The sequence below is a fragment of the Chiloscyllium plagiosum genome, unplaced genomic scaffold, assembly GCF_037043375.1.
Source record: "Chiloscyllium plagiosum isolate Xiang-an unplaced genomic scaffold, Cpla_swu_hap1 HiC_scaffold_1, whole genome shotgun sequence".
NCBI lineage: Eukaryota > Metazoa > Chordata > Chondrichthyes > Orectolobiformes > Hemiscylliidae > Chiloscyllium > Chiloscyllium plagiosum.
Genome location: NW_028270139.1, coordinates 137,316,648 through 137,329,588, shown reverse-complemented (window position 1 = coordinate 137,329,588; position 12,941 = coordinate 137,316,648). Strand labels below are relative to the sequence as shown.

The 12,941-nt window shown below is 41.2% G+C and overlaps 1 protein-coding gene across 4 annotated transcripts in view; it reads right to left on the bottom strand.

Annotated features, from left to right (window-relative positions):
* Nucleotides 1–12,941, bottom strand: part of ccdc142 (coiled-coil domain containing 142) — a 157,331-nt gene that overhangs the window by 103,302 nt on the left and 41,088 nt on the right. For all 4 annotated transcript variants that reach the window (XM_043709356.2, XM_087991078.1, XM_087991067.1 and 1 more), the window contains one exon: nt 9,646–11,337. In XM_043709356.2, coding sequence (XP_043565291.2) covers nt 9,646–11,337 — 1,692 coding nt within the window. The remainder of the gene's footprint in view (nt 1–9,645; nt 11,338–12,941) is intronic.

Genomic DNA, 12,941 nt, shown 5'->3' with positions numbered 1-12,941 from the left:
TGAGCTTGATGAAAAGCTTGGACAATGCATCTCGTTTTTTGCCCCCCACCAACACTAAAATGCTGGTTCCTGGTTTGTAGCATGCTATAAAATAATAGCTCCTATGGCACACGTAGATGAAATGAAATTGCTTGTCATTTTCTGCTTAAATAATGCACAGATAGAGCCAACAAATTTTATACATACATTGAAAAGGTCACAAACATTAAAGAATGAAGTGAAAGGAAAAACATCAAGTTTTTAAGAGGGAGTTTAGGAAGATTGGCTGAATGCTTGGATGGAAAGCTGTGCTTTCAAGGAAGAGGGAAAGTGAAGGAGAAGTGATTTGGAATGTCATTTCAGAGACCTCAACATGTGGGCAATTCTACCACTAATGGGTTGGGGAAGTGACCAGTACTTAAACTGGGAGAAAGGATGCAAGAGAAAGAAAGTCTGAACATACTTGAAGAGGTACAGCAGAATGGAGCCATAAACAAAACTGACAATTAATTTGGTTCTACTAAATATCCTTGTCAACATTTATCCCTCAGCTAACAGCACAAGGAAACAGGTCATCTGTTTATGATAATAACAATCTGTTCTTGTAGTTTGTGTGACCTCGCTGTTTGAAAATTGGCTTCCACATTTCCTATAAGAGTGATAACAACATTTTAGAAATATTTTGTTGGCGGCAAAACACTTTGGGATGCTCTGTGGTCATGAAAAGTACTATATAAATTGTAAGTCTTCATTCTGAATTTAAAATTGCAGTTAATATTTCTTAATTATTATGAGTCCTGCTTTAATATAGTTTCCATTTGTTTGCTCGCCGAGCTGGTGGGGGTCGTCATGCAAATGTTTTATCACCATGCTAGGTAACATCATCAGTGAGACTTCTGTGAAGCGCTGTTGTTCTACGCCACTTGATATTTATATGATCCGGTCTGTTAAGGTGAGTCGTGTCATTTCCATTTTTGACCTGCAGTGGTTTGTATATAGGGTCTATTTCTACATGGAGAAAGTGAGGACTGCAGACGCTGGAGATCAGAGTCAAGAGGGTGATGCTGAAAGAGCACGGCAGGTCAGGCAGCATCCGAGGAGCAGGAGAATTGATGTTTAAGGCGTAAGCCCTTCATCCTTCTTGATAAATGGCTTGTGCCCGAAATGTCGATTCTCCTGCTCCTCAGATGCTACCTGACCTGCTGTGCTTTTCCAGTACCACACTCTCATCTATTTCTACATGTTTGTTGATGGCATTCCAGGTTGAAAACCAGGCCTCTATGAATTGCTGTGCATGTCTCTGGTTAGCTTGCCCTAAGACAGTTATGTTGTCCAAGCTAAATTGATGTCTGTGTGCGATGAGATGAGGGAGAATTGGTTATGCCGTTTTGCTGCTAGCTGGTATTCGTGTATCTGGATTGCTAGCTTTCCTTTGGTCTGTCAGATGTAGTCTTCATGGCAGTCATTACATGGGATTTTGTATATTATGTTGATTCTGCATGTTGTGGGTATGGGGTCTTTCATCCTTGTGAGTAGTTGGTGTAGTGTGGCTGTGGGTCAGTGTGCTACCATGATTCCTAGTGATCATTGGAGTCTGTTGTCATTTCTGATATGTTCTTAATACAGCATAGGGTGGCCAGTGAACCAGGGTGTATAGTGTTCTCATCTGTCTGATAGGCATTAACGGATGAAGCTGATGGAGTATCCGTTATTTGTGAAGACCTTGTGTGTGTTCTTCCTCAATTTTGCATAATTCTGGTGCGTTGCAGGGCATTATAGCTCATTTAAATCATGTTCTAACACAGCTCTGTTCGTGGACATTGGGGTGATTGCTATTGTAATGAAAGATTTGGTCTGTATGGATTGCCCTCCTATATACTTTGGTTAGGTATTCACCATTGGTCATTTGTTCCACCATGACATCTAGGAATGGGACTTGTTTGTTGTTCTCTTCTGATGAATTTGATACCAGTTGAAGAGATGGTGTGTTTCCTCTAACTTTGTGCGTTTGATGACGTCAAACGGGTCGTCTACATATTGGATCCATAGCTTTAGTTGGATCAGGGGAAGGGCTGTGCATTCCAATCATTGCATGACTACTTCTGCTAAGAGTCCTGAGATGGGTGATCCCATAGGTGTGCCTAGACTTGTTGATATACTTGGCTGTTAAAGACTAAGTGAGTGATGAGGCACAAGTTGTGTAGTTTCAGCATATTGTCCTTATTGATGGTGTTGAGGTTCAGCATTTCTGGGTCTTCTAGTAGTGTGGTGAGTGTTTCTTTCAGTAGTGTTATTTCAATGGAAGTGAACAGCACTGTAACTTCAAAGAAAACCATAATTTCATCGTCATCGATTTTAATGTTTTTGAGGCTATTGAGGTATTCCGGGCTGAGTGGATGGAGTGGGTTGATCTGTTGACGAGGTTTTTCAATCTCTGTTGTAATTCCTTGGCCAGTTTTTGTGTTGGTGTGCTCCGTCAGGAAACTATGGGTCTGGTTTACGCACCCTGGAGAGTCCATACAAGCAGAAGGAGTTGGAGACTTCCTATTTCATTCTGAGGCAATCTGTCTTAGTTATCTGTCCAGTCTGTTGGAGTTTTATTAGTGTTTCAGTGATTCTGTTTTTTCACTGTGGTATGCAGTCTGTCTCCACCTGTTGGTATGCGTTAGTATCTGCAAGTAGCACCTTTGGTTTTTCAAGGTAGATAAATCCCCAGGACCTGATCAGAGTACCCGAGGACTCTGTGGGAAGCTAGAGAAGTGATTGCTAGGCCTCTTGCTGAGATATTTGTATCATCGATAGTCACAGGTGAGGTGCCGGAAGACTGGAGGTTGGCAAACGTGGGGCCACTGTTTAAGAAGGCGGTAAAGACAAGCCAGAGAACTATAGACCATTGAGCCTGACCTCGGTGGTGGGCAAGTTGTTGGAGGGAATCCTGAGGGATAGGATGTACAAGTATTTGGAAAGGCAAAGACTGATTAGGGATAGTCAACATGGCTTTGTGCATGACAAATAATGTCTTACAAACTTGATTGAGTTTTTTGAAGAAGAAACAAAGAAGATTGATGAGGACAGAGCAGTAGATGTGATCTATATGGACTTCAGTATGGCGTTTGACAAGGTTCCCCATGAGAGACTGATTAGCAAGATTAGATCTAATGGAATACAGGGAGAACTAGCCATTTAGATACAGAACTGGCTCAAAGGTAGAAGACAGAGGGTGGTGGAGGGTTGTTTTTCAGACAGGAGTAGTGACCAGTGGAGTGCCACAAGGATTGTTGCTGGGCCCTCTACTTTTTGTCATTTACATAAATGATTTGGATGCGAGCATAAGAGATACAGTTAGTAAGTTTGCAGATGACACCAAAATTGCAGGTGTAGTGGACAGCGAAGAGGGTTACCTCAGATTACATCAGGATCTGGACCAAAAGGGCCAATGGGCTGAGAAGTGGCAGATGGAGTTAAATTCAGATAAATGCAAGGTGCTGCATTTTGGAAAAGCAAATCTGAGCAGAACTTAATGGTAAGGTCCTAGGGAGTGTTGCTGAACAAAGAGACCTTGGAGTGCAGGTTCATAGCTGCTTGAAAGTGGAGTTGCAGGTAGATAGGATAGTGAAGGCGGCGTTTGGTATGCTTTCCTTTATTGGTCAGAGTATTCAGTACAGGAGTTGGAAGGTCATGTTGCGGCTGTACAGGATATTGGTTAGGCCGCTGTTGGAATATTGTGTGCAATTCTGGTCTCCTTCCTATCGGAAAGATGTTGTGAAACTTGAAAGGGTTCAGAAAAGGATGTTGCCAGGGTTGGAGGATTTGAGCTGTAGGGAGAGGCTGTTTTCCCTGGAATGTCAGAGGCTGAGGGGTGACCTTATAAATGTTTACAAAATTATGAGGGGCATGGATAGGATAAATAGTCAAAATCTTTTCCCTGGGGTCGGGGAGTTCAGAACTAGAGGGCATAGGTTTAGGGTGAGAGGGGAAAGATATAGAAGAGACGTGGGGCAACTTTTTCACGCAGAGGGTGGTACGTGTATGGAATGAGCTGCCAGAGGATGTGGTGGAGGCTGGGACAATTGCAACATTTAAGAGGCATTTGGATGGGTATATGAATAGGAAGGGTTTGGAGGGATATGGGCCGAGTGCTGGCAGGTGGGACTAGATTGGTTTGGGATATCTGATCGGCGTGGACGGGTTAGACCGAAGAGTCTGTTTCCATGCTGTACATCTCTATGACTGTATGTCGTCTTGTTTGTTAATTATGACGGTCATATGCCCTTTGTCTGCTGATAGGATTATAATGTTCTCTTTGATGTTAAAATGCTCAAAGTCTGTGAGAAGATTTGTAGCTCGGGTGCTCGTTGTTGTGGTTTTGTTCGCCGGCTGGGAATTTGTGTTGCAGACGTTTTGTCCCCTGTCTAGGTGACATCCTCAGTGCTTGGGAGCCTCCTGTGAAGCGCTTCTGTGATGTTTCCTCCGGCATTTATAGTGATTTGTCTCTGCCGCTTCCGGTTGTCAGTTCTGAGCCGGAAGCGACAGAGACAAACCACTATAAATGCCTGGGGAAACATCACAGAAGCGCTTCACAGGAGGCTCCCAAGCACTGAGGATGTCACCTAGAAACGTCTGCAACACAAATACCCAGCTCGGCGAACAGAACCACAACAATGTTAAAATGCTGTTCACTTCCATTCAGAAGTCTAATAACAGCCATACTTGTACCTGTTGGTATGTGTTTAAACTTTTGAATCTTCTGCCTGATGGAAAGGGTTGGATCCTATGCAGACCAGCTGGCGGGAGTGTTTGCAGACATTTTTATCCTCTCCTTACAATGATCTGAAGTCCCCACCTGCTTCAAGAACACGACAATCATCCTGGTACCAAAGAAAGCTTGTACAATGTGTCTCAACGACTACCTCACAGTGGCTCTGACCTCCATAATTATGAAGTGCTTCAAAAGACTAGTCATGGCTCACATCAACTCTAGCCTCCCAGCCTGCCCTGATCCCTTGCAATTTGCTTATTGGTGCAACAGGTCCATGGCAGATGTCATCTCACTGGACCAAGACTCATCACTGGAATATCTGTGACTATAGCTCTGCCTTCAACACTATAACTCCAACCAAATAAATCTCCAAACTCAGAGACATACATCTCTACTCTGCCCTCTATGACTGGATCCTTGACTTCCTGACCCAAAAACAGAGGGAAGGTACCTATCAGCACCTCCTGCATGACAATCGCCAATACTGGCGTCCTGCAGGGATATGCACTCAACTCCCTACAGTACTCCCTGTATATTCATGAATGTGTGGCCAAATTTCATCAGAACTCCACTTACAAGTTTGCTGACGACTCCACAATTGTAGGCTGGATATTAAACAATATTGAGATGGAATACAGAAAAAATACTTAGTGGCATGGTGCACAGATAACAATCTCTTTCCCAATATCAACAAACTAAAGAGCTGATCACCGACTTTAGGAAATAAGGAGGAGGTCGCATCCCTATCTACATCAATGGAGCTGAGGTGGAGATGGTCGAGAATGTTAAGTTTCTCGAAGTGACAATGACCAACGATCTGTACTGGACCACCCACATTGATATGACTGTCAAGAAGGCACAACAACGTGTCTTCTTCCTCAGGAGGCAAAGGGAGTTCAGCATGTCCATAAGAAGCTTATCAACTTTTACAGATGTGCCAAGAAAGCATTCTACTATATAAATCATGGCTTGGTACATCAACTGCTCTGCTCAGGACTGTAAGAAACTACAGAAAGTTGTGAAAGCAGCCCAGACCATCACACAAGCCAACCTTCCATCCATCTATGCTTCTGGGGAAAGGCAGCCAATATCAAAGACCCCTCCCGCCATGGTTATACTCTCTTCCTACCCCTTCCATCATGCAGAAGATTCAAAAGATTAAACACATGTACCAACAGGTTCAAGAATAGCTGTTATTAGACTTTTGAATAGATCTCTCAAACTTTAAATCTAATGTTGAACTTGCTTTTGTACACCTTTTTTGCAGCCATAACTTTGTATTCCTCACTCTGTTCAATCACCTTATGATCTTTGTATGTTATATCTTTGTACGTAAAATGAAACTTTTCACTGTGCTTAGCTATGTGACCAATAATAAATCAATAGAACAGTCACTCTCACTCACCTCTTGAATTTAGCCAGGAGAAAGTGAGGACTGCAGATGCATAAGCTCTTCATCAGGACTTATGCTCGAAACATCGACTCTCCTGCTCCTCGGATGCTGCTTGACCAGTTTGTATTTTTCCAGCACCACACTCTTGAATTTAGTCCTTTGGTCCTTGATTGGACCAAAGTATAATGAGGTTAGGAGCTAAGCAGCCATTCTAAAATGCAGAATGAGTATCAGTGAGGTTAATCCTTTGAAAGTGCTATTTGGTAGCAATGTTGATGACTGTTCCATCACTTTGCTGATGATCAAGAATTTTACTGATAGGTCAGTAATTGGTCAAGTTGGATTTGTTTTTTTTGTGCACAGGACATAGCTGGGCATTCCACACTGATGCCAGTAGTTTGAGTATCATAGAATCATACAGTACATTCAGCTCATAAACTACAAGCTACACTGGTCCCGCTTTTAAATAATCTGGCAGGTTTTGGAGCACAAGTCTTCAGTAATATTGCTGCAATGCTGTTGAAACAGTTGGTCTTAACAGAATCCAATGCTTTGAGTGACTTTTTGGCATCACAGAATTGGTAAATTGAATTGGTTAATAACTGGCATCTCAGATGCTCGATATCTGAGAATAAAGCCAAGAATGGTAATCCACTGTGCATTTCTAGCTGAAAATAGAACTAAACATTTCATCCATGTATTTTGAACTGATATGCTGGGCTTCACCACGATTGAGGTTGTGAATATTTCTGGACCATCTACCTCCTATTTGTCATTTAGTTGTTCATTACCATTCATGACTAGATGAGGCAGAATTACAGAACTTAGATTTGTTTCATTGGTATGGAATAATCTAACTTGTTTGACATGCAATTACCCTATTGTATAGCTTCAGAAATTTGACTGCTCATTTTTAGGTATGCCTTGTGCTGCTCCTGGTATGATGTCTTCCACTCTTCAACAAACTGGAGCTGATCTCTCACCTTGATGGCATTGCTGAAATGGAGGATATGCCAAGTCATGAAGTTACAAATTGTGGTCGAATACAATTCTGCTGATGGTTCACAGCACTTCATGCATGTCAAGTTTTGAGTTGCAATATCTATTCAAAATCTGCCCCTTTGGGAATGGTGACAATGCTATACAAAATGATGGATAGTATCCTCAATGTGAAGACAGGACTTAGTCTTGACAAAGACTGTGCATGAGTCACTCCTAGCAATACATTAATGGATCATTTCACTTATGACAGGTCAAGTAGACATTTCCTTCTTTTGGGTTCCCTGACCACCTGCTCAGACCCAGTCTAGCACCTATGTTTATTAGAATTTGACCAGTTGTTATAACTCTACTAAGCCACTCTTGGCAAAGGTCATTAAAGTCTCCAGCCCCAAGTACATTTTGTGCCCTTGTTACCCTCAATGCTTCTTCCAGGTGTTGCTTAAGTACTAATTCATCAACAAAAGGGAGGTATGGTAGATGGTAATCTAGGAGGTCTTCTTGATCATGTTTGATCTGATGACATGCCATGCACTTCATGCAGTCTGCGGTCAATGTTGCAGAGTCCCAAAGCGATTTCTTTCTGACTGCATACCACTGTTCTTGCCGTTTGGGTACGATATACCCAGAGATGTCTGGAGTATGCTGATGTTTAATTTTTTAATTATGATGACTGTCCCTATACAACTAGGTAGAGTGCGGTGATAATAGAGCCCCAATATTCTACAAGCCAACATAGATATGCAAGAAAACAGATAAAGCACCAAGATAATCAATCTGTCATGTATATTCATTAACAGGAAAATAATTTTATTTATTATAAATAAACTTATTCTTTAAGAACTAGAAAAAACTGCACTAATTTACTAAAAATTGTGGGCAGCACGGTGGTTAGTACTGCTACCTTCACAGTGCCAGAGACCCGGGTTCAATTCCCGCCTCAAGCAACTGTCTGTGTGGAGTTTGCACATTCTCCCCGTGTCTGCGTGGGTTTCCACCGGGTGCTCCGGTTTCCTCCGACAGTCCAAAGATGTTCAGGTTAGGTGAATTGGCCATGCTAAATTGCCTGTAGTGTTAAGTGAAGGGGTAAATGTAGGGGAATGGGTCTGGGTGGGTTGCTCTTTGGAGGGTCAGTATGGACTTGTTGGGCCGAAGGCCTGCTTCCACACTGTAAATAATCTAATCTAATCTAAATGTCTCAAGCACAAAATAGATGGTTTGACACAAATGTTAAACCTTTTCTTCATCTATATTTGTCAAACTATATGTCAGGTCAAAATCCAGGTCACAATGGTAGAGAGACATTTCTCATAATTCTTTGATTATTCAAGTGATGATATTGTCTGTTGAACTTCAAATCAATAACTGATCAGGCAGACCTAGGTCTTTTTTTTTAACTCCTTCTTTAGACTAGACTTGTCTCTAGGCTTTTTTTTGTTTTTTTCACTCTCAAAGAAAAATAATGAGAGCGGTGTCTTGTTTGCAGGCTTCTGGCAACTGAGTGCATTGAACTGAGAGGTCGAAAACAATCTACAGCTGGACCAATCCTGGTGCCACTCTGTTTCAAAGTAGCTACTTCACTGCTTTGAATAATAACAGTTTTGTATAGCTAAAAGGTACACCCTTGCAATCTTCAATAAAAAGAACTCCTGATTCTGGGACAAAATTAACAGTTACTTGGACAAATGTGGATTACGTAAGGAAAGCCTGCACAGATTTGTTAAGGTAACAGAGAAGACAAGGTGAAAGGAGGATCAAGACAGCCAGAGTAGTTTTGTGAAGATGGGCTAACAACATGAAATCTCAAGCTGACATTGGTAGTATGGGCTTGAATGGCATCTTTTTGTGATGCATGATTATATGTTTCTATGATTCCACAGCTATGGTGGACTATTTGGTGTACTGAGCCACTTTGCTATGTCACGATAAAGTAAACAAAAGGAATAATGTAATTCAGGAGGATAAAACTGATTAAAAACCACAAACACTTTGAAGATATATTACAGATATATTGTCGAGTGAGGACCACAGATCTCCTGGAAATTTTAGGCAATGCAAGGGAATACTACATATGCAGCACTATACCAGGCAGAAATGGAAACTCTGAAACTCCTTTCAGTTGAGATAAAAAAATCCCATGACAATATCAACTCTCCTAAAACAGAGGTGCTATTCTTGTGTACTAGCAAATATTTTTCCTTCAATCATCATCTCAAAATAAAAAGTCAGAACATCTGATGAGTTGCTTGTGGGACTCCCTTGCGAATAGTGCTATGGTGTACCTACACCGAATGATCTGCAGTAGTTTAAGAAAATGGTGGTGAGCTGCCTTAAGGGTAACTAGGATGGACAATAAATGCTGGCACAGACAGTACAGCCCATATCCCAGGAACTAATTTTAAAAAGTATCTGACCACATGTTAGCTGTTGTTACTCACATTAAAGCAATGAAAATACTTCTGAATTACTTCACAGGCTTTTGTTCTAATTTTCAATATTCTGCAGTCAAGCTTACCTTTATAACATGCTTCATGCAGTATTTGAATAAGTAGTCCAGTAATTTGGGTTTTGCACTGATCCAGCTTTCCAATAGTACGTATGCAGGCTTCAGAAGTAAGCCCTGGTTGAAAATAGAAACTATCACTCAGATGAGTTGCAAAGGCTTTCCACATCATGACCTGGTATTTAGAAAGTAGTACAACTTTTCCTTCGCAATGCGAAGAGTCCTGCCAGTGCACAGACTTTCTCCTGACAGGGGGAACTGAAGGATGTTGACTTGTTTCATCATTTTGCTTGACTTCTAAACCTTGAGGATTATCTTCTGCTGAGAAGTTGGTGTGTTGAAATTGCAGATCTTGAGCTTTAGCTTCCTGTGGTATTTCAGACTTGGGTCTGTTCAGAACGTGTTGCCACAACACATTGGAAGTAGCAAGGCCATCAACAATACGGTTAAGAAGTACCTCATCCTCCAGGCAGAATTCCTGAATGGCACTCTTACAGTTACAAGGCTCTAATTCTTGTTGTTTGTCCTCTCGACACAGGTAAATTCCTTTCTCTTCACTACAAAAAACATGACTACCTGTAAAACTCCGAATAAAAGATACTTTTATACTTTCCCAATTTAGACCTGTGAGGTTATTATTATTCACAGTTGAAAGAAATGTTGTGTTAGTCATGATAACATCATAGAAACACTGGGCTGCTCTTCTTCCTCTTTCATTAGCCAAAATACCCAATACTCTTTCTATTAGGAATGGTTCAACTTTCCAGTTCCAACTCTTGTGACATAACATTACTTTCAATCTTTGAGACTGCAAATCAGTTTCGTTTACATTAATTTCTTCAATTCCATTCTTCAGCTCAAGGTATAACTGATGCAAACTAGAATCTGATACAATGCTGTTGAATATTTCCAGACCACGAAAAAACTCCCAAAGCCATTCTGACAGAAGAACATAAGGATCAGCATTTGCCAAGGTGCAAAGTACTATGGAAATGTATTGCTCCATGAGAAAAAGAGCATACATACCCAAGAGTGTCAAAGCCTGCTTCATATGGTTAAAGGTTTCCTTCATATGTATCAGCTGATAACTTAACCAAGGATCATTCTTAATTTTTTCACGAAGACAATTCCAGTGGCTTGTATGGTATCTCAGTTCTTCACAAAGACGTCCAAGTCTCTTAACAGATATGCCACTTGAATGGTCCTTGCCCACACTTACGTTTTTGGACGTTTCTTGCTGTTGAGTCAGCAATTCTGTCAGTTTTCTTACAAATTTAGATGCGCTACTTATACTTATGGCATATTCTTTGTTAAGAAGAATGCAAGATCTACGTTCCAACTGTATCTGAAGCTTTGCATAATTGTTTGCTAAGCTCGATATAGTCCGATGATAATGAAAATCAGTGGTGCCCAGAATATCCGATGGCAATGTTTTTACATGGCCATGAAATAAACCACCTTTGAGACTCCGTTGCAGCTGGCAATATTTACCCAAGTCAAAGGCAATCCTCTCCGCCTCAGCCAGTTTCCCTGAAATAAATCTGTTATCCAGATCGGGAGTTAGCAGTGAATCATCACTATCTGTATCTGAACAACTGTCTTCTGCTTGGTGCTTAGCCATTAGCCATGTCCACCCAGGTTGAAAGCGATTCCACAGCAGAGTTTCAGCATGTTGTAGAGATTTTGAAAAACTGTTTGTTGGTCCTAAATGTAAAAATACAGAACATTTCAGACAATGCAAGACAAGTGAGAAACATCTTTTAAATAGACAGCATTAGATAACAATTAATATGCACCCAATTAACTAGCACACTACTTATGTCCTCTGATTTTAAAAGTTTGTTTATATTGTTAAAAGAATTCATTCAGCACTACCACTCGTTGATTTGTCCCGAAAACTATTTAAAAACACATTTGTTCACGTTTATGGTGAAGCCAAGTCAACCAAAATTCCACTCAACTGGAAAATTGTACTTTTCCATCAAAATGAAATAGTTATGCAGGGAAATGTGGAAATTCAACACTTTATCAGAGCTCTAGAAAATAGAAAATATTCAAGGTAAAGGAATAAGGTGCAAAAAGTCCAGAAAAAAATTTACAAAGCCTATCAAAGCAAACAGAGAAGTATTACTATGTATATGGAGATAGTGGTATGGGGAATATGGGATCCAGTTTGTTTGAGAGATAGATTTTGATTCCAAAAGGATAGAGAAACTTTACCCCAATCATACCCATCCCTGCCATTCAATATTGGCCATGGGGTCTTTGACTTCTATTGTGTGTGTGTGTGTGTGTGTGTGTGTGTTGGGGGGGGGGGGGGGGGTGGTTACAGAAGAGATCTGAAGAATCTTGATGAATTTCGACACTAGATCTTGTAGATCATGATCAACTGGTTGATTGCAGTGTCTGACAGTTGATCTTACGACCCACCCATTGTGCCCTCACTGTGTGCACGTCAATCACATGACTTCCAATTCTGAAGGCATGCTCTGACATCCTTTATCAACTTGTTGCATTATTTCCATTTAGCCCAGATAGACCATTATTTCAAGATAAAGTTAATTTTGTGGTAGCAATATAACCAAATGAAGAAATATTCTTGGAACCGATGTGTGAAGCCAATGTTATAATCCAGTGCATTCAGACTCTGCAAAAATGTATCTCAGTTACATGCCCCTCTGCCATCTCTCTGTAGACTTGCAATTGGCCATTTAGGATGACAAAAAAAATTACAGGAAATGCTGCTATACCCCACATTCAACATCCAAACAATACATGCAACCAGAGGCCTCAGAAACGAAGTGTGGCCACGGACATGACCTCCTGTGCCTCCACATTTAAAAGCAGCCAGCAACATTCTGGATGCTCCAGAGGTGTGAATCCAAAGGTCTACTTGCAATGTGACCAGCAGCACTGTGGCATCACAAACTACAAGATGAAGCAACAATGAAAAGTGATAAGCCTGATCACCTAAAAATCTGGGGTGGTCTGCTGCCTCAAAGCACCAAGGGACCCAAGTTCAATTCCAGCCTCAGGTGACTGTGTGGAGTTTGCACATTCTCCCTTTTCTGCCAGATGCGCCACTTTCCTTCTACTGTCAAAAGGTGTAGATTATGTGTCACAGATGTGCTAAATTGCCCTGTAGTGTCTAGGGATATGTAAGCTAGATAGATTGGTCATGGTAAATGTGGGTTACAGGGATAAGGTAGGGGTGTGTGGCTGGGTGCAATGCTCTGCGGAAGAAATGGGCTGAAAGGCCTGAATTTTCTGTGCGGATTCTATGAAACCAAATATGTCCCTCTTCTATG